We start from the raw sequence: 22,143 nt of genomic DNA, 5'->3' as shown, positions 1-22,143 counted from the left end.
GTACTGAAAAAAGGGTACATGATTTAATCAGTGCTCTCATACCGAAATGCGGCTTTTGTTTAACAAAATCAATATGACTAGGAATCTTCAAGTTAGGATCTAATTTTATGTGAAGGAATGATACACAGTCCGCTACAGGAATAAGATGACTGTAGGCGGTTGCTTGGGGTGTACACGGCAGCAACGTCTGTGTTGTTTAAAAAATCATGAACTTAGTTTTCACAGGGTATAAAATTAAAAAAAAAAGATTGACCTGACACAATTCTACAACTTTCGTCAATTCATTGTTCAGGTAAGGAGTAAAGTTGTTAAAGCCTTGTCTAACATACAAATAGTGGTATCATCAACATATAGAACATTATTAGAAAAATTAAAGCAATCAGGTCAGTCGTTAATGGAAATACAATATAACAATGGTCCAAATATTGGGGTCTGTGGTGCCCCTTGAGTGCTAACTTAAACTCGGAATATTCCAAGTGCCCGCTACACAAACTGTTTGCTCACGGTCAAGTAAGTAACCCTTTAGAAAAATTAAAGCTGCACCTGATATACCTAAAGATTCTCGTTTGGTAAATAAAATGACGTGATTAACAGTGTCAAAGCTTTAGTAAAATCTAGAAATTCTGAGCTAACGGATTTACCGCTATCAACAGAACACCTTATTTAATCGGTTAATGGCATTAGAGCTAAGCAAGTCGAACTGCCAGGACAGTAACCGAATTGACAAGGTTTCAACAAATTTTGCTACGTAGCTGTTTATACATTTCCGAAATAACTTCTCGATAAGTATTAAGTATGCATCAATCATCTCGCCCTATGGAGTGTGTATCGCGTGAAACATGCAGATGAAGCGAGAATAGCAGTTGGCTTTAGTCACCTTGCGCGAAGCGTCCCTCTTGATCTTCTCCTGCAATTCGAGCAGGTACACGCAGTGCCGGCAAATCTCGGCCGGGGCTAGCACCTGCAGGAAACCTGCATGCACAATTGATAAATGCCATAAATACAGGACGCCAACCAAAGTCGCCATGATGGATATTGATAGCCTAGGGGCCTGTGTAACAGGAATGCAAACCTGACGATGGCCAGTGACAATGCCAGTTTTTATTGCTCGTATTATTAAATTAAATTTGTGCTTAACTTTTAGCTACTTTTAGGCAATCAGTGCCTCGTTATGTTCGGCGGTCATTCTTTTTGCTTCGGCAAGCATTGGTTGCAGGAGTACAAGTTTGACAATGTACAATACTTACACAACTGGAGAAAACCATTTACATTCAATCAGAATCAACTTTGGTGTACCCAAATCCACAAGCAGTGCGAATCAGGAGCGCGAGTGAAAACTTAATAAATATGGCGTACCCCGACTGCTGGGAGACCGTTCAGTGTGGTCCCCACGGTAAAGGCTCATTCACACTCGGCCGACACTGCACCGATTTAGGACTGCCGACTGTTGGCGACAGCGTTTTCCTTCCTGTAAAGCGTTGGTCATCGCGTTTTCCGTCATATAACTGCTGTTGCCAACAGTTGGCAGACCAAAATTGGTGCCGTGTCGGCCTAGTGTGAAGGGGCTTTAACGGCACGAACTCGACGTATACAGGAGGCACCACTAAAGGTTATATGACATTTGTGTGTGTGTGTGCGTGTGGGCGCGTGTGTCTCTTTGTGTGTGTGCGTGTTTGTGCGTGCGTGTCTGTGCGTGTGCGTGCGGTGAAAATAAGCTATTGCTAAGACAAACCAAAATGGCGATTGCGCATGAAGTGTAACTCGCAAAAATGGTCCACGTTCAAAATGCCTTGTCACTAATGGCATCTTCGGATGGTCGTTTCAGATGGTTCGGATGGGAGCGCCGAGAGGCGCTCCAAGTTTTGCCGTCGGTGCAGCCGATAAATTTGGTCGCTTTCCGGTCACGTTTGCCGTGTCACGTTTCCCGGTCTTGTTTCCCTTTCCGGTGGCTGCGCTGATGAAGGAGGACGCTCGGTCTGTTCTCGGCGACGACGATTAAAGTGGGTGACGGCGTTGGCCGCGTTACCGAAGTTTTCCTCGGCTTTCGCTTCCTTCCGTCTGACTGCTCGGAAAAGCACCCGGGTGTTCGGTGGGCGCAAGATATCTCCTATACTTGGATCCAGAGGACCTCCGCAATTTCTTCGCTCGGATTCGAAGGATTACAGGGACCATCCATACAATCCATTAGTGACCTGCGCATTCGATCGAATGCCTTTAGAACATGATTTCGTGCAAACACCTCCCTCGTTTTCTTAAATAAAATTTAGCTCAGAGATTGGCGTGTTTGTCCGCTTCCCATTAAATCAGTTGGAATCATTGTTTGCCTGCTTCGTGCGGAAAGAAATATAAAACATCCTATCTCATGCGCAGCTTGCCATTACTGCACGCACACACGTGCGCAAGTTTGTTCTCCGCCGGCAAGAAATGGCAACATCGAGTGGCCGCTTTCGAGCACTCTATTGCGCTCTCGCAGAGTGATTTACGTTCGTTTGGTCGAAATCGAACGCATGGAATACATTGTCATGTTTCAGTCATAGCGTTCGGAAGCCTGGGAGCGCGACCCCGAACCGACAGAAACTTGATCGCGTGGCCCCGCTGATTGGTCTAGGAGCAGGTAGTACGTTCGGCAGTGGCAGATTTTCTATGGCCCTGATCTCAAGAGGGCTCCACATCACTGCAAACTCAGCTGGAGTGTGGTAGGAACCATTGTAATGCGTCCTAAATGTACGGACATGCCGGGCAAACAACGACGTTTTCATTCTGTTGGTGGGATATCAAAAGTGGATGTTAGCGCAAGGATGCAGCGCCGGATACTTCTAGTCCCATGATCGTTTGCATGAAGTCGGCTCGTTTCTGGTGATGGGTTGTGTGCGTTTTCTGAAATAAGAGCTCGTTGCGCGAAGTATTTGAGGCGGTGTTTCTGTTACTTTAGTGCGCCAGAAGATCGCACCTGTCCTTTTGGCCGTTGCTTGCGCTATTTCCGCATTTGTCGTATTAGGTGTGTCTTGACTGTTGGTGTTGAAGACGTCCTCGACGATGTTCATTCCTAGAAAAACGACATATTGGCCGAGTTGTTCTTCGGCTCAGATGACTAGTGCTTAGCTGTCTTTTTTTTTTTTTTGTATTGTGCCTGCTTTTTCAATGGCACTCTTTTTCGACATCGTCGTCGTCTGTGTCGGAATCGTCCTTGCGTTAACCGAACTTGTTCTTGGAGTTGCTGGGACAACGCTTTCTGCTGTGGGCTGTCTCGTGGTGAAGTCCACGTCTGAGTTTCTTGAGAAGCCACTTCTAAGGATGCCATCCATGTGACTTCGTGCTGAGCAGATATTTCTGTTTGTTGGCAATGTGTGGCATCTGGTGCCCCCGATGCTTCTGCAATGTCAGTGGTTTGTTGAGCTCTTGCAAGCGCAAAAGTGTTTATAATATTCGAAGCTGCTTGAACTTTAGTGTGAGCTGTTCATCCGCTGCTGATGAAAGGGCATTGTCTACCATGTGAAAAGAGCACATGTTGGCGGTCGTTTCGTTTTCACCTATTGTCGCATAGCAAGCCGGCTTAGATTCATCACAATTAGTAATAGTATCACTTGAGATGCGGCGTTGTTTTGCAGCCCTGGAAGTGTCTCGTGACGCGAAACCTGGTGGTGGGCCATGCGTACAAGACAACGGTCTGAACGCGTCAGATGGTTCAGGGACATGATTCCTGCGGCGTGTCGAGAGCGTAGACGAAGATTGCGCTGTGGTAGTTATCATCATGCTAGGTGTTTGTTTGTGCGTCGTCTTCTCGCGAGGATCATGACATGAGAAACTCATCGATGATCTCCTCATACGAGACCTTGTTTAGCACTGATGATGATTACTAAGTGGAAGCTGCTGGTGACAGCAGCGACAAAGTTGAAATGCCTCTAGTTGTTGGTTAAAAGAGGGATCTGCAATGTATACGTGAAATCGGATGATCACCTCTGCTTTAATTTTCGTCCACGATTCGTCGTTTTCGAAGATGTGCGCAAGGTAAAAGCGGAAGGCCTCACCGGTGACGCATTCGTTGAAGTTGGTGACCATATCCCGTTGCGACCATGATACCGCGGATGCGTGGAGCTCGAAGAGGCGGAACCAGTCTTCCACGGGCCCATCGTCCACTGATCCGGTGTACTTGGATATGTCCAAGGCTTGCGGTGATGCGGTCAGGATGCTGGTTGGTGTTGGTAAGGTAGCTGTGCGCTTGCGTTTCACACTGTGGCGTGGAAGACTTCCATGTTGATGTGCGGCTGATGATGTGGCTGCCTGGTCTTCTCCCTGTCGGCTTGTGTGACGCGAGCAGGAGGTTGCGGACGTGATGATGATGTCTCAATCAATGGCACAACCCACTGTGGGGGATAGGCCACGAGCCGGGTGGACGGAGACAAACATGGTAGCCCGAACACTTCCTTTAATCTTCATCTTCCTCTTTCACCACCATTACACCGCACCATCCTTGTGCGTTTCGTCATAGATACATATATATATATATATATATATATATATATATATATATATATATATATATATCCCTTGAAAAAGGTCGGTCCACCGACCGAAACTGTTGGGTACATAATAAACCTAAGATAACCGCGAAGTTGTGCTTCTGATTTTCCTATATATATATATATATATATATATATATATATATATATATATATATAAGGCACCATGTTGAAAGTTTTTCGCATATGGTGCTTTACATTGTGATATTTTTGTTGCCGAGCCTTCCGCGCTAGAAAGGCACGCGCGCTTGCCATGGTCTTTATATACTTCACCTGCGACCTACGGGCGGAGGTGCTGGGTACAAGCATTCTGGCCCAGTTTTCGACGCTACTCCAGGTACTTTGGAGATGGCCCTCACAGCTAGAAAGAGCCGCCGCCTGCAATGACTGCCTCCACCAGTATGTCACGGGTGAAGTACACGAACAGCTCGCAAAACCAGAGTCTTCCCGAGCAATAGTTCAAACGTGTTCTTTTCTTCTTCTATGCCAAGCCGGTACCTTTCTAGCGCCGAACGCTCACAGGTGACATGTGGCAATACACTGCCACGTAGCTGGACAGAACCAAGCTAATGTTGTTTACCGTCGCTTGGAAAAACCCACATTATTTTTGCATTCCGCATAATTACATAACTAGTATTAATTATTCAACTTCTGAAGTATTATATTTAGATGAAGTGTCAATGAGTAAATTATAAAGCAACATGAGAAACTCCCGATACAGCTTTCTATTGCTCCATACGTGCTAAATTGAAGTGTTTTTCCGAGCTTGAAAGAAGCCCGCGAATACACGCAAACTGCCTCGAGCGGCCAGTCGCACGGCAATTTTGCGTGTATTTGCGGGCTTCTATACATATAAATTTGTATGACCTAATGACCGCCTATATTTGCGCCTTGACGTAGGACATAAATGTTAAACCAAATTAATAAAAAAAACTACTGTTCATTTAAATGTTGCACTATACCTACAGGCAGCACAATACATCAAGGGCAAGGTGAGGTAGCAGCCATTACATTATGACTTGCCTCAACTGCACCAGTAAGGCTCCAGCGTTAGTAAATTGTTAGTTACAAGTTCGTAACTGTCTGTGAGAGGTGGGAACTGCTGTTAAGAACTCTTTTCTTGCAGTTACAAATGTCTTACAACATTTTTTTAAGTGCGTATAGCAAGGTTGGTGGGAATGCGGCTGTTGCCGCGGTCACGGAGAAAGAAGTATTTGACTGCGGCCAGGGCATTGAGTAATTAGTCATCCAACATTCAATCATCCGCAAGGAAATGTGCCTTCACTCACCCTTAATGTCTACACTGCCCACATTTATTATCCAGACTGGATGTCCCTTCGGATTGCAGTCGAGGATGCCTCCCGGAAAGTGTTCGCGCATCACCTGCAAGGAACCATCTGTCAATATCTTTCTACTATATTATATCGGTATGAGAGAAGCAAGTGGTATCATGGTGTTGTGCTCCTGGGACCCTATTCTGAAGAAGACGAGTCAACAGAAGTTGACATCGAAGAAAGACAGGAAACTTCTTGGGCGCATTAGTCTACCACAAAGTTTGTTGTTTAGAACACTTTCATCAGCCCACATTTTTCGTTAAGTAAAAACACATTTCCGGTTGTGTTTTTTTAGCCGCGCGCTGTTTGAATGAGCGCGTTTGGTTTTAACTTGGACACTTCTTGCGCTTATTGGGCATTATTACTGTTTCGTACTTATCTGTACGCTAGCTTGCTTCAACTTTCTCGTTCCAAGCTTAATTTGTACGGTTTTTTTCGTTGTCCTGTGTGCGCTAGAAGGCCTGAAATCGCCTTAATTTGACGCAAGTGGCCATAAAGTGGTAGCCACATATGCAGATTTCACGAACTCTAAATCAATATGAAGTCGCCAAAGAAGGCCTTATCTTCAAAAAAGCACTTCCGCTAGAATTGTCCGTAAGAGCAGATGACAGCCAATTGGGATGTTGGAGATATCATTAGCGAAGACGGCCTGCCAGTGGCAAACTTCCAATAGAAAACTTACGAGGATTCGGCCCCTGATTTCCGGCCGCGGAAGTATACACCTTTTAGAGCGAGCCGTCTGAGCACCGCCACCAGGGGCCACCACAGGCCAGCCACCAAGAAAAGCCTTCCTAATGAACAGCAAGCAGGCATCAGCCACCACCCGCAGCTCCAGCAACGTTCTTCGGAGAGGCCTGGAATCGCTTTATTAATACTGTTTACTTAAAATGTGGAAGAGCAGAGGAAAGACGGACTAACGATATGAACTGCAACAACTGCGAGACAGACTTGAATGTGCGGGATAAGACTGCGTGCGAGCTTCGTCCACCTCAGATGTTCAAGGAATGCCCATAATATACGACCGTTCGTCCTCCGCACCTTTCCGCTAGGCCAAGCACAACAAGCTCTACGGCCAGCGCTGGATAGCCAATGGCCGGCCATGACCCGCATCCGATTGCCGGCAGTGACGGCCAGGCTAAAACCACCTGCAGCAACAACATAGCTTTACCGCCACCGCTGGTACAAAATATAACAGAACGTTGAACATTCCCTCCAATTTTCTCATTGACACTTTTCATCTAATTATAATATTTGAGAAGTTGATTAATTAAGTAAGGCTAATTATGTACTTAGGTGGAATGCAAGAAATAATATCTTCAAGCGACGGCAAACAACATTACCTTGGTTCTGTCCAGCTACGTGGCATTTGCATATTTTAAAAGTATGACTCAAGTTACGTAGGACACTCAGTACGTGACAAGAGCGCATGAACTGTGGGCCGCACGCTTCAAAAGCTCAGAAAGCGACACGTTCACTGCTGCAGTTTTCGTAATCAGCAGACCTCTGTGACAGTTTGAAGGCCGCACGTGCCCCCCGGATGCACGCACGCTGAGTGTTCACTCTCCTTTCTTTCTTTTGATCACATAAGCCCCATTCAAGGCCTCCCCGCGACGTGCCACCCCCCCCCCCCCCCCCCCCCCCCCCGGTCTGGTTAGTCTCTTTGAATTTCCTTTGACATGCTCCCCCTAATCTACTTATTATTATTTATTTATTTATTTATTTATTTATTTATTTGTTTGTTTGTTTATTTATTTATTTATTTCCTCGGTGCTTACACGCCAGCGACTCGGCACCGAAAAGACACTAAAACATTAACAGCGTCGAAGTGAAAGCTTCATTCCTTCCGTAAAGTAGTGTAGAGAAATTCACTACACAGGAACGCCCTGCCTGAATGCACATTTGTCTTTGCTTTTTTGTAGTCTAATCACAGAAGCTTGTGAAATCAGTGACTGTTGTCCATACTGATGACAGAAACAGTCAACTTTCTTTTAGAAATTGCTCTCGAAGGCGGTTTTTAATTGTTTCGGTCACCATAAGTAACACCTGTTATCCTTCTCACCAGCGAGCTTCGGACAACAGTCCAAGCTTCACTATAGCCTCACCGAGTAGCAGTGCCTTTCCAAGTGTTTTCTGAAGGTCAGTGGGCGCCGTCCCATTGACCACCATGCAGCCTATTGGTACGCTAACCCTCATTATGCAATGCCACATGAGGTGCTTGCACCAGTCCTTGAAACGTATGGGAACCGTGAAGCCTCTGTTCTATAGGAACAAAAAGCCGTCAAGCTGGATCGATAAAGTTAAAGGGCACTCGTTAGTGCAGATGGCGCTTATTCATTACGGCATAGAGCAAATTGCAATGGCGTATTGTGGTACAAAGTGAAGATGAAGTGTAAGGTGAAACACAGGCCTTTACGAACTCACCTTGGGCACCTGATACTCAGTGAGCAAGCTGTCCACGTCAAACTGCTGGCGCCATCGCAGGTGCTGTTTGAAAAGAAAAAGATCCACATGAGACAGGGACTGCGTGTCCGCAAGGGCGCACTCGCGTGACTCACCTGACGAAACATATGCTCAGCCCGGACGGTGTCGAACTCACGTGCTGCGCATACGCAATACGTCACATAAGGTATGGCACACAAGTACGCAGAAACGGGGTGCTAGAGCTGTGCAACACCGGTCTGCGCGGTTAACAGTGAATTTCCTCCTCCCAACGAAAGCATCTTTAAGACCCCAACAAATGCTTTTGCCTATGTGCTAGTGCTAACATCAGAGGTTGAGGCCAGGGCCAGGGCCAGGGTTTTACGAGCGAAAACCAGTTCTGATTATGAGGCACACCGTAGTGGAGGGCTCCGGATTAATTTTCACCACCTGGGGTTCTTTAACGTGCACTACAACGCAAGCACACGGGCGTTTTTGCATTTCGCCTCCATTGAAATGCGGCCGCCGCGGCCGGGATTTGATCCCGCGACCTCGTGCTCAGCAGCGCAACGCCTTAGCTGACTGAGCCACCGCGGCGGATAAAGCAGAAAATTGTCCAACGGCTGGCTTCTAACAGAGGACCTCTAGAAGCCCGTTACTGTTACAATTATGCCCCCCCCCCCCTCAAAGGCGTTCCTCGTAATCAGATCGTAGATCGGACATGTCAAATCACGAAAATATTTAAAATTAATTACCACGTCCGCATGGCTCCAAATCTGGGCCAATCCTGAAGATATGCAGCAGATACATTTGAGTCCGACGCTGCTCCTAACCCATTCACGCGAGGAGTGACGGGATAAAGTTCGGTGCGCAATGAGCCCTCCCCTATCTCACCCGCAACTCGCTCAGGAAGACTGTCTTTCATCGACTTCCACTGGAGGCTGAATTGGTCGAATCGCCTACCAGCTTTTTTTAGTTCTTTCTTTTATCTCTCTTATATTGAGTGCTCAAGCTCAGATTCAAGTGACATCGAGGCCTAAGTTGTGCCGAAACCACCGAAAAAATATTTCACGTCGCACGATAAATTATTAGGCAACGCTGCGTATTAAGAAGAGTCGGACGCGGCGACTATTTTTACCGTGAAACGCTGTATCTATTGAACGTGCGTGCGTTTTCTATATGGAAAATGTTGGCTTCAATTTTTGACTACGTAATGGGATAGCTGGGTCTGAGATAGCCGATAGCTACCCATTCGTCAACAGTTTATAAACAACACGAACAAGCACAACCGACAACTACTGTATACTGTGTAGATACATCTGTCTTCCAGTCTAATAAATCTCTGACGAAAGCATGTATTTATGAGCACTTTCTTTTCCTCTTCTCTCTGCCTGTCATCTTTGTGTTCCTCTTTTCCATTTTCCCGGTGTAGGGTAGCCAACCGGCCGTTTTGACATAAGAACCATCTTGAAATGGCTCGCAACGGGACGGCACAACAGAGAGGAAGACTAACGCAGGGTTCGTCTTCCTCTCGGTTGTGCCGTCCGGTTGCGCGCCATTTCAAGATGGTTCTTGTGTCAAAATATCAAGTAGCCCAACATGCAACTCTTTTAAACCGGACGCTATTCTGGTTAACCTCCCGGCCTTCTGTCTTCCTCCTCCTTCCTCCTAGGAGCCCTTTAAAGCAACGGGCAAAAGCGCAGCTGTGTGCGATCGGGGGTTGTAGCTTTTCTGATTGCAGGTAACAGAATGAATAGGGTGACTTGGGCCGGTATTTTGTAGCGATGCCTTTCCGACTGCTAATGACTTTTCGCGCTTATCGCGCTTTGTCAGTGGTCAGAGCGACGGTCCACTCGCGTTATCAAAGGGATCAGCCGGCCGTGAGCGGTGGATTACAAGACTAGCATAGAATAAGTCATAAGGCATCGCTACAAAATACCGGCCTTGTGCAAGATTCTTGATGAGGTTGTTTCTGCGGCAGATTTCAACCTAACTGCACTTCAGGATTCTCACTACGAAGGATAAGCCACGTTCAAAGTGAAGGCCCGCCTTCACTTTGCACGCGTTTCATTTAGGCATGCCCTGAAAAAAATATTGAGGAAAGTATCGCAGTTTTAGTGCGATAGCTTTCCTGCGGTGTTCTGTTTCTGTTTCACACATTGTCTAAAGCTTGGCATACATTTTCTATTAAGGGCTTTCTCCTGTCATCTTAAGCAAAAAAAAATTTTACCCTTATGACGGTAACACTTCCACCCTTCATTACTGCAGTATTCATGCAGCATGAAAAATTCAAATGCAACGATGCCGTTGTAGCAGATGATACAAGCAGCGATAATAAGGTTGCATAGAACATACGAGAAGAGACAAAACAATCGGTGGCGTGACACCTGACACTACGCTACACATTCAAGCAATAACTCTAATAGTATACTATATAGCCATGCTCTGAGTGCCATGGCTGGCCCGGCCATCAGCTGCATATATTTTAGAAGTTAGACTGACCAGCCTTCGTATATGAGATGTATCTGTCTACACTTACGTCGGTAGTGAAGCTGCCCACAAATGGTAATCCAGGACAACAAACGGAAAACATACTTCGTTCACAATGGAGCATCTTTGAGTTTACCCTATTAGGACAAATTCTGTTTACAAAAAAAATGTCTCTCAGCCTATAAAGAACAAAAATCTTTCAAATCAAAGCATATCTCTAGTTTTGGTCGTAAAATATTCTGTACGAAATAAAATAAATTTACTCTTTGCTTTTGTCTTTCTTGCTCAGTTATGTTTGGCAGGGCAAATTACGGATTCACAGCACGGTATTACTCACCTCGTAACCATCGCAGCAAGTAGGCGTCGGTGTCGTCCGGGCGCCGGACATCCGCCACCGCCGCGCGAAACTGCGGAAAGTTGTAGACCAGCGTTTGTAGTCTCTGCAGTGTGTGTGTGCTTCTTAAGTCCTGTCTGACTGTGCTGGTGGCATGTCGCCTATAGTTAATTCGCACAACTATTCCATAAAACTGCAATACTTAAAGTAGGAAACGACCTGGCATGTCGAGTGCAAAAGGGAAACTTCCACATGCTACATTTTTCTGACGCGTGTGAGCATACGCATTCGATAACATGGCCAGAATAATAAAGAGTATTAGCTTGCAAGTATAATTACCGCTCACGGAATGTTCGTGTATAGTGGCACAAACGTGAGCAGCCTTACGGTACCTGGGTTGGTGCGGCCAACTTGTGGCGCTGAGTTTACCCAGAGAGGGCAATGAATTGTTGTTGCAGTAAGTGAACATAAATGCTAGTAATCTGCTAATATAAAGTGTCGGAAACAATGCGACAGGCAACATACAGTCCCTTTTGCTTTATGTGTAGCTCGGACGACAACACCCATGAAACCCAAACATGTTTCGTGTGTTGGTGAACAAAGTGTCACCAAATGCCACTACCAGCGCTCTTACACAGTAAAAGTTTTTACACCCAGAAGGGTGTAAATAGGCTTGTCGCAGAGACGACACCCTAAGGGTGTAAGTTAGCACCTATTTTACAAGGTGCCTTTTCGGCACACCCTAAAACAAGGGTGCCCATGTAAAGAAACTGTAGGGTGTTGTGACAACACCCCAACCGACGGGTGGCAGCTACACCCTTCATTTATTTTTCCTTATTTAACACCCACTGTGGAGGGTGCCAGATGGGTGTACAGCCCCTGTACCAGATGTCAAATAGCTTGAACCTAACTTTAAAGTGGAACACTTTATAGATGAATGAGACCTATGGTATATTGCTTACAGTTGCCTGAACTTAAATGTTTTTTTAAGTTAAATTATAGTTAAACAATATATATGTATAATGCATGTGGAGATTTAGAATATTATTCCATGAGCCGTGCTTTGAAAAGTGCATGTTGTCTCATGCAGGAGTTCAATATGCATCATGGTCTCAGTCATCGGAGATGTATCACTATTTTTTTTAAAATCTGCTCAAGCTATACAATTCAAACACAAGTTATACGTATCGTACACATGCACTATACACACACAAAAACATCACATTTAGCATGTCTTAGATCTCTGGCTAATATGTATTCTGCTTCACTCCATGGACATGCAAAAGAAGTCACTGCTGCATTCGTACAAGAACGTAAAGCTTAACTAAATGGTGAAGCATATATATGAGACCTATATGTAACAATTTGAAAAGAAAATGTGAATGAACTTTATTGTATTTCATACAAGGAGCAATAAAATACAAACATTATTTGTAAAGTATCACTGCAGTTAACAATATACAGTTTGCAACTGATCACAGTAATTCACATGGATCACAGTATATCTGTGGTATATATACGTGTAAACTGAGTACAAGTGAGAGAGTACGAGTGAGTAAAAGCAGAGCAGCCATTTGCAAACAAACTGTGTGGTGGCCTTCACACAAAAAATTATAGTACATTAACAGAGGTGACACCACGTATATATCTGCTCTTCATCTGTGCATATTTCACCTGAGTACACAATAAGATTTGTTCAACAGTAATATCACACAACTCTGTAAGGGTGTTTCTTTCAAACACATTGCTGATATGTAAAAACAGCCATTCTGAAATAAAACAACGGTTCCTTTAGAGACATGCCACCAGCAGTGTCGACCACGAGGTTATGGGTGATACATGGTAATTAGTTGCTAAATAACAAAAATAAAATACAGTTTATTTTTAGTTTGAGTGGACTCATCGTAATTGGGAAATTGAAGCAAGCTCTCTGCACAACACATATAGACTTCAGAATCTGGAAAAAATGCATTTACCCACACAACTGCAGCACGATGAACTTTGGCTATCACAGCACGCGAAACTGTACCCGAGGCTGCAGTGAGCACAAAGACGCGCCCTTCGAGGGGAGGTTCTGCTCACATCACCCAACAGTGGGCAGCAATAGGGATTTGTGCAGTGTGCTGGTAGCCCGCTTCTGGGCGACGTAAGCAAAATGTTGCCTTGAGTTTCAGCAGCATCTCAGTTTCAGTTTCGCGTGCTCAGACAGCCTAAATTCATCACGCCACAGTTCTGCGAGTAATTGTATTTTTCAAGATCCAAAAGTTCACATGTCTTGTGCACAGAGCTTGCTTTAATTTCCTGGTTACAATGAGTCTGCTGAAACTAAAAGATATATTAGATTGTTAATTAGCAACTAATCACCAGATATCAGCCATCCACCCATGGTCGGCACCACTGACAGCATTGCTGTCTTCTAACGAGCCGTCCTTGTACTTCAGAACGACTATTTTTAAATATTACGTAAATTCTTTGTAGAAACACCAGTATATGTAGTATATAAGCGACTAGCTTTCACTCGGATGAGGCATTGGCAACACATGTACAAAAAATAAACGAGCTAAAGATACTACAGCCTGCCAGCAGATTCATAAAGGTTAAGCAAAGGCTCCCGGTATTCATTACAATGTAACAGTACTTCAGCCTGATAATTGTTCCACGCAACATTGTTTTACAATCCAAAACTTGTAAAAACCTTGTAAAACCTTATAAAGATAGGATACTCTGTTGCGTTTTGACTAGTATGTCAGGCCTCAGCTGCTAAGTTATACATAATAAACATAAAACATAGTTCATAAAAGGACAGTCAAACCACAAAAACTTTCACTTGTATCGGAAAGGTTACACAATGTAACACATGCGCAAAATATAAAATATTGACCAAGCAGCATGTTACGAAAAGTTGAGCACTGGCTGCCAGTGTTGATGTGCCCTATAAGGGAATACAAACGTTAACAGTTGTATCATGCAGTACTTATAAGCTGGGACATTGAAACCTGGCTGGCAAATAGGTTTATAAACAAACTATGTTAAGGAAGAGCAAGCAAGCTATAATCTTTGTATAAAACTGCTGACAATTGTTTCACACACATTAATGTTAAGGCAGACCTCATTAGAACTAGACGTATTGTAATCTTCTTTTCAGCACATAGCAACACCCAGCAACGTTTTCGATAAGTACGTGCAGACTACAGTACACCACGTTTGTTTTTTGCTGACCTACACTTGGGCACTATTACATTGTCTGTCAAGTCATCAGAACAAAAAAAGGTGCAGTCTATAGGTGGTTGGCACAAGCAGCGGAAGAAGTTACTGCATCATGCTATGATCGTGATCAAAAAGAAAGAAAATGATACATTAAAAATTGCACAAAACTATTGCTCAAGCTATTGCACAAAATTGTCAGGCTAGCATTCGTATGGTAACGTCCATGAACCTCGGTGTCGCATTGCCTGCACAACTCTGTTCACAAACTTTGTAACAACCACTTGGCATTATTACATTCAAACCAAAAAACAATCGTTCCAGTACTGCACTGGTGCTGAAGTATTTAGGCCCATATACTATGTTCAATACAAAAAATGCACTCATGATTGCGATGACCCCTTCCTCCGCATTTTTGACCATGAACAGCCACTCCTTGTCGACACAGAGGTGGAGAAACCTGCCTGCTCCAGGTTGTGGCCAGAATACACCCCACAGGGGGTGAGTGGAACCCTCTCGTCCTGCAATGACAACAAAGAAAGCTTACTGATCATGAAAGTATATTAATGCTTTTGTGTAAGCACCATATAAAGGGGTTGCTATGCTTGTCACGGAGCGGCATATTTTCGAGATTTCGAGTGGTTTTGACGCCAATTAACGGCCGCCAAAAAAAAACGTGATCCTCACTGTGCGGCGTATAATTTCGAGAAGGCCACAGGCCGATTAATGGGCGTCAAAAATGTCGTGGCCCCACGGGGTGGCATCTCGTTTCGAGACATCGACACGCCGATTAACGGACCTAGAGGTGTGCGTCCGTGTGGTGCATGCAGTGCCGGGGCTCGACCTTGGAGAGAGGGCAATCTACCATCCTTCGTCCATGCTGAAAGGGGCACAGCCAAGACTTTTGGGGGGAGTCATGAATTAATTAGGTGAACTCTGCATACCGGCAGTTCCCCTACATAGGGAACTAGAGAAAGGAGAGGCTATTTAAGTGCACGTTTTGGTCCAGCTAATTAGTCTAGAAGCTGAACCTATGTGCTGCTGAGAAGCCATCAGGGGGCTAGTGCCGTCCAGTATCTCCTGGGCTGCCTGGCCACGTCGGAATTCCGAGGAACTAGTTGACGAACGAGACTACAAACCAACGTCTGCAACAAAGCTCACGGTAGATCGCCTTAAGTTAGCTCAACCTGCTTAAGAGAAGACGTCAAATCTAGACTCCCGGGAAATCCAGCCCAGCAATTGCAGCCACCTCAGCAAGATCGGCCCGCCAGCATTCTTCCGGAAAGCTTCGCGCGCCGACTTCACGGTTTATGGTCTTGCTGCTGCCCGGCCACGCGTATGACATCGTTGTTTTCTTTTGAACATTTTAGTGAAATGCTGTTATGTGTTATTCTTGTATATTTGATCCGCGCCCTGTTTCATATGTATATGTATTGTTAATTGCTCATCACATTTCTCCGTCATCATTGTGTTTCAGGGGCGCTATAACGTAAAAAGATTCCAAACTGTTTTGATTCCAATTTCTGCAATCAGCCTCCACGATTGGTCAAAACATTTTCAAGCCACTCCCAACTTCGCCTGTCTGTCACGTCACGAAAACCGCGACAGCTCCCCATCTGATATAACGTGTGCACACTGATTATGCATGATTAAACCGCAAAAAAGAAAATAATCATTCCTGATTCGACGCCTTTTCACCATTAGCCCTCTGCTATTATCCAATGTTTTCTGGATACGCCCACTTCGCCTATCTGTCACGCGACCTCACAAAACTGCGAAAACTCACCACGTCAAAGTGACGTGTATGCGAAAAAAATGAATTATGCCGAATAAAACGGAAAATTTCTCTTAATAGCCACAGACTGCCCCATTCCGAAAGGAATAAAAGATGGCTGCCCGCGGATCACTCAGGCTCTCGCTACTCGTACCTGCCGGTGAGCATGTAATTATTTGCGCATGATAAACATTTTTGTGTATGAGTAAAACGTTATCGAGCCTTTTCGCCATGCATACAACATCGCTCTGCCAACTCTTCCTTGCTGAGGATCCGTTTTAGCGGCATTCTTATTCTTCCATTGCACGCTGCCGCGATTTTCGACCAGCCACCGCAAGCTAAGTAAGGCGAAGCGGACCAATCGGAGAAGCTGGCACCACCCTCTTCATGCGGTTATCTGTTTTCACTGTGCTGGCTCGGCCCCATCGAAACCCTCTCCACTAGAGCGTGCTCCTCTTGTCAGCCAATTAGATAAGAAAAACCGCTGAGTATAAGCAATGTTATTGGTTTTCAAAGCGAACAAAGGTGACCTCCTATAAACGAGGAGAGTGCTTGATTGAGTTGTTCAGACAACGCCGCGGGTCACCGCCCGATGCTTGCATCGGTGGTTATGTAAATTTGACATCAGGAGTTTGCAATCAAAACTGTTTGGAATCATTTTATGTTATAGCGCCCCAGGTGTGTTTGTATTGTGTCTTTTTTATTATTTTATTTTATTAATTGTGTATACTTATCTGGCGATAAATATCTGTTTTTTTTTGTTTACTCCCGACTCTTGACTCTTTCACTCTGTTCGCTTGAGTACGGAAGACCAACCGGCTTGTATACCCCATCGATTGACTTCGCGCCGACGATGAACGGGTGACAGCTATGACACTTATGCAAGCAAGTATAATGCCATGCAGCCTTAAGTGCAAACAATGTAGGCTGTAGAGAAGCTTAACACAACCCAGCATTATTCGAATAACCTGTGTAATCCAAGCAAGGTCATTTTTGCAGCATAGATGCGCCTCACATCGAGTGCAAGAGCAGTTCAAAATTGTTCGTTTGTTCATCCTTACGTTTTGTATATTGACTTATGATTTAATTGCCGTTTTTTTATTATTTATACATGTATTGTTGTTGTTCTTCCTAACATGTACAGCACTTATTAATGATTATATCGACCCCCCCCCCCCCATGTAATACACTCTCTGTGAGGGCCTTTACCGGTAGCATGAATAAATAAAAATGAATAAATAGCTGGTGAAATTAGGTAGCATGTCAGTTCACATTAAAAAAAAACCATCTGGATCTTTATACAGGTGCCAAACTGTTTCTACGATTGAAGCCATTTGAGGAATTACAGCATTGTTTAGATCCGATTTCATTAACAAAAATGTGAAGGAACTTACGTCCTCATGTACAAATAGCGCTGGCACTGCTGGTTGTTCCTTCCCATTTGAAGCAATTGTCCTCAGAGTTGCAACAGCAAGGAGGTCTGTAAACAGATGACAATTCGTGTTAGCTTCAATGATCACACGGATATGTGCAATACAATTGCACAAAATTCTTGTTCTGTTTTACTTGTAAAACCTCTGTTTACCTTTGATTCAACAATATCTTTGTTTTATAAAAGTGCTGAATATAGCAATCACAAAGCCAGAGGTTATAATCGTCACACAGAAAATTTCGATCGCGATCGAGGGGACCGCACTACCATGTAGATCAAACGTGGTAAATTCCTCGTTGGCGTAACCTATTCTCCGCGCACAGGCTCGGTATTTCGGACAGCCATTCCCGCGCCTGCGGGTCAGCCATGCCAGATTATACCTTTCTCACGCCTTACGGCGCTCTACCTTCAAAATACCATCACTGATTTTCCCGGGGGAGCAGTTTAGGCATTTTCTTTGAGTTAATATGTTTTGAAAAGTCACGGAGAGCATACGGAACGACCAACCGGCTTGTATACCCCGTCGATTGACTTCGCGCGAACGACGAACGGGTGACAGCTGTGACACTTATGCAAGCAAGTATAATGTCATGCAGCCTTAACTGCAAACAATTTAGGCTGCAGAGAAGCTTAACACATACGAAAAGGCTGGCATGAGCGAAAATACTGCTCCAGGACAGTAGCCCCGGTCTCCACTACGGCCCCTACTGCTCCCCCGGGAAAATCAGTGATGTTATTTTGAAGGTAGAGGCGCGAGAAAGCTATATAATCCGGCATGACTGATACAGCACGAGCGCCGCAGTCGTGAGTATGTCCATCCGACGTAACGCGCCCGTGCGAGAATAGGTGACGCCAACGAATAATCTACCCCGAACGTAATCCTTTTTCCCATTCACGCGTCCTTTTTGCCGTAAGACGCCGTTTACTGGCATTTTCTAAACAATATTTCTGATCGCGACGCCGGCTTACCACATACAAACAAGATGACAACGGGCTTACCTCGTGAGCAAGTTACGAGCACGTAGACTGTTGAACATCCGTTGAGGGGGTAGCGCTGAGCCAACACGGCTGAGCTCAGCGCTACCGTTGAGGGCAGGCTTTCCGTATCCAAGCATGCACATACGTGCACCTGAACACACGACTTCTTCGATGCCATTGCGTGCAGAGTTTTGTAGACGAAGTGAAACACATTCAGCACAAATATCCCCGCGCTATGACGGCACATCACGAGCACACACGCGCACGTCACACAGCGACAAATTCGGAACTTCGCCATTTTGAACATGCCGAGAGTCAACCAGCGTAACCATCCATCGCTTCTGTTCTTCGCTCCCGTTGCGTCAATCTCTGTTCCTTGGGGCCTTGCTCCACTCTTGAGTACAAATCAAGACATATTTACGGTGAACTAACAATCTGCACAACATAAAACGATAAAAGCCGACTGACTACACATTCGCAGCTGCATCAACCGCTTGTTAGATCCTTCGAGACCGGAGGCGCAGCGCACGGTGCCACCTGGTGCCGCGCTCTGTGAGCACGGAGAACAAATCAGATTCGGTTTCGTTTTCCAGTTTATGCTGTAGTTGCTGGAACTGTAAAATTATTGCTCGACAAATTATTTAACTCTGAAAGAGGATAACGCTTCCTCTTCGACAAGGTAGTGCAGTTTGTTCAAAGAGATAGAAAAAGCAAGGAGAGGAAAGGCAAGCAAGTCAACCAGACAAGCGTCCGATTTCCTACTGGGGATGGCAAACCCCAGTGCCCCTGTGTTGCAATGCAGTGCACTGCAATCTATCTAGTGTAGTGCTAATTTGGGGTGGTTGGTGCATGTAATGAACGGGTAAATAATGAGTTGTGTCATAACTTTTTATCAATGTTAGAACGTATATTTTACGAGGACTGATATCCATAAAAATACTTTTTCATTAATATTTTGATAGGGCATATTGTTATTTCAATATTGAAGCGAGACAATATGTGAAGTTTAGCCATTTGACAGAATGCTGTCAGCGGCACCAGCCTCGCAAATATACACCTGAATAGTGTCGCATAATGCACTGGTGTTCCACATATATGCACCAAAAAGCTTTTCTCGAAAAATAGAAAGGAGAACGTCATGCAAGCACTTTTCGAAGGAATATCTTAAAAACTTGATTCGCTCACCAAGTTCGCACTTACTGGGTGCATTTTGCGTACAGGCTGACTTGAATTTTGTAATTACCGCATGCTCTTTAAATTGAAAATGAAAGCTAGCCGACTGCAATAAGTACATATGGATTTTAATACTTTACGATAGATACACTTAACATGAATTGCCTTGAACACTGTACTACCGAATAAAGCGCCTTTATTATCACCAATGCTCTGGGCATGTTATATATAGCCTTTGTCGAAGACGCATGCGCACACATGTGTGTACGCATACATATTTGTGCGTCACTTACACCCTTCTTGAGCATAAAGAAACACCCTTGGTGCCAATCGGAGGGTGCAAAAGATGTACGCACCCTATATATAGGGTGTAGTATTGTAAAATAATGACAAACGGGTGTGAAAGGGTGTAAACAAGGGTGTTAAAAGTAAAATACACCCTTTTTACACCCTTTTGGGTGTAAAAACTTTTACTGTGTATACACCTCAAAAATTGACCTCTCCAGGCATCCGACCTTATCTAACCTCGAACTCACTGATGATGTTAAGGTCAACAAGGTTCACCTTGCAGTAGAGTAGCAGTCTGGGTCAGTTGGTACATACTGAATAGTAAAAACCAGTCAAAAGACGAAGGACAGAGAAGAGACGCGGCATATACGCGACGACTGGACTAACAACTGTGCTTTATTGAAAAACCCCGTCTCTCAGGAAAACCCGGCAAGCATGCGCAGCTGAAAAGCCGACACCCACACACAAACCAAGGTGATTGCAAAACGCCACGTAGCTAACGCCAGTGCGATAGGAAACTAAGTTCCTTCTGCACCTCTCTCTCACTGATGCAGAAGGAACTTAGTTTCATATCGCACTGGCGTTAGCTACGTGGCGTTTTGCAATCACCTTTGTTTGTGTGTGGGTGTCGGCTTTTGAGCTGCGCATACTCGCCGGGTTTTCCTGAGAGACGGGGTTTTTCAATAAAGCACAGTTGTTAGTCCAGTCGTCGTGTGTGCCGCGTCTCTTCTCTGTCCTTCGTCTTTTTACTGGTTTTTACTATTCAAGGTTCACCTCACTCACAGAATATCTGCCAATCGCCTACCTCGCCTCAATCTCGCACCTCACTTTGTGAGATTGAAATCACAATGAGGTTGAAGCTCACGAGTAGGTTTACTTGCTCGCCTTTGCTCATGAGTAAGTTTGCCGCCCTGAGTTATACAATAAACTGTCAGTGTCTAATCATGGAAACGGGATGGCGTACACCGAAAACTTACCACAACAACAGCGTGAGCCAAGTACTGAAACCTGGTCACGAAGGAAATGATCGCACTAAGCCCACTGACTACCAAGCTGGCAATCAAGAAAAACATTGAAGGAAATGAAGTGTTCGGAGTGCGTACATGGTGATTCTCGTTCGCCAAATAGCCTTCATGTGCAGCCGGGAAAGATTAGTGCCCCCAGCAAGACACGAGGTGAAGTTAAAAGGCGTGTTGTAATCTTGTGCAGTTTCGGTTTCATGGCAGTCATGTAAGCAGACAGAAGCACGGTGGTACTCGTAGGAAGACCGGCGGAGCGACACCCGCCCCTGCTGCGTAGCTGCCATGTGTAGAACGCGGACGTGCATCTCTGTTTTCGCCACGAGGCTTTCGGCTCCTGGCCTCACTGTTCGGCAGTGCTGAGTGGTATTATGAGTGCCAACCATTTTTCTTTGCCTTGTGGTCGCGTTTCATTGCTGTTGACCGCACTTCTCGTTCCTCGTTTGCAATAGGTTCACATATTGAAAAAGAGATAGACAAGCTTTTTGTAGCGCAGAGAAATTCGGGGTACAAATCGTGCGCACAGGTGGCCCTTTCTTTTGGCTGTTTTAAATTTGGACGATGTGTAATCGCGAGAAGCGATAGTGTTTGCCAAGAGAATAGTGTGTTTCCAAAATATCTTGATGCACATTATTTCACAAAATTGTAAGAAGTTCGCTGTAAAGGACACGTTCTTATGAGTGCGCATCAGAATGCTGCCTTGGCGAAAAATGACATTTCAACAAGATTTCAAGGCTGCCGCACAAACTTGACAAGAATCCAAAAGAAGAGAAAAACGCCTGCGAATCATGTTTGCTCTGCTGCCAGGAAACGTTTCGGCGTCATTGATGGTGGTACGTCGAGCTTTGCTGTTGCCAGCGAAGGATCATCGCCAGATAACCAAGGCGCTGGTAGCGATACTGCTTTCAGGAATCGTCGAAGCGGACTCTGTCTCACCTGGCACCAATATGTCCTACAGTACCGAGGGAGACGTAGAAGTAAGTGTGACTCTATGGAATGATATCTTGGACAACGCAGAAATCATTACAATAGCTGCAGCTTGGACAGATTGCAATTTTTCTTTATGCGTCGTCAGAACGAGAGCAATAAAATGTCACAAGTGCTGCATTATTAGGTGGGCATCAGAATGCTGCAGTGCTGCAAGCAGCGTCAAAATAGTGCGGACCCTGTGCAGTGTTA

The 22,143-nt window shown here is 45.0% G+C and overlaps 1 protein-coding gene across 1 annotated transcript; it reads right to left on the bottom strand.

Annotated features, from left to right (window-relative positions):
* Positions 1–814: 814 nt before the first annotated feature.
* Positions 815–11,210, bottom strand: LOC125947222 (protein real-time-like). Its single transcript, XM_049671628.1, has 5 exons — positions 11,100–11,210; positions 8,410–8,453; positions 8,276–8,338; positions 5,810–5,903; positions 815–972 (listed from the first exon to the last, which is right to left on the bottom strand). The coding sequence occupies exons 2-5, from the start codon at positions 8,419–8,421 to the stop codon at positions 815–817; spliced, it is 327 nt and encodes a 108-aa protein (XP_049527585.1). The 5' UTR covers positions 8,422–8,453; positions 11,100–11,210.
* Positions 11,211–22,143: the final 10,933 nt, after the last annotated feature.

This window comes from Dermacentor silvarum, chromosome 7, assembly GCF_013339745.2.
Source record: "Dermacentor silvarum isolate Dsil-2018 chromosome 7, BIME_Dsil_1.4, whole genome shotgun sequence".
Lineage (NCBI taxonomy): Eukaryota > Metazoa > Arthropoda > Arachnida > Ixodida > Ixodidae > Dermacentor > Dermacentor silvarum.
Note: the sequence above shows the minus strand (reverse complement) of the source record. Positions and strands in the feature narration are given on the sequence as shown.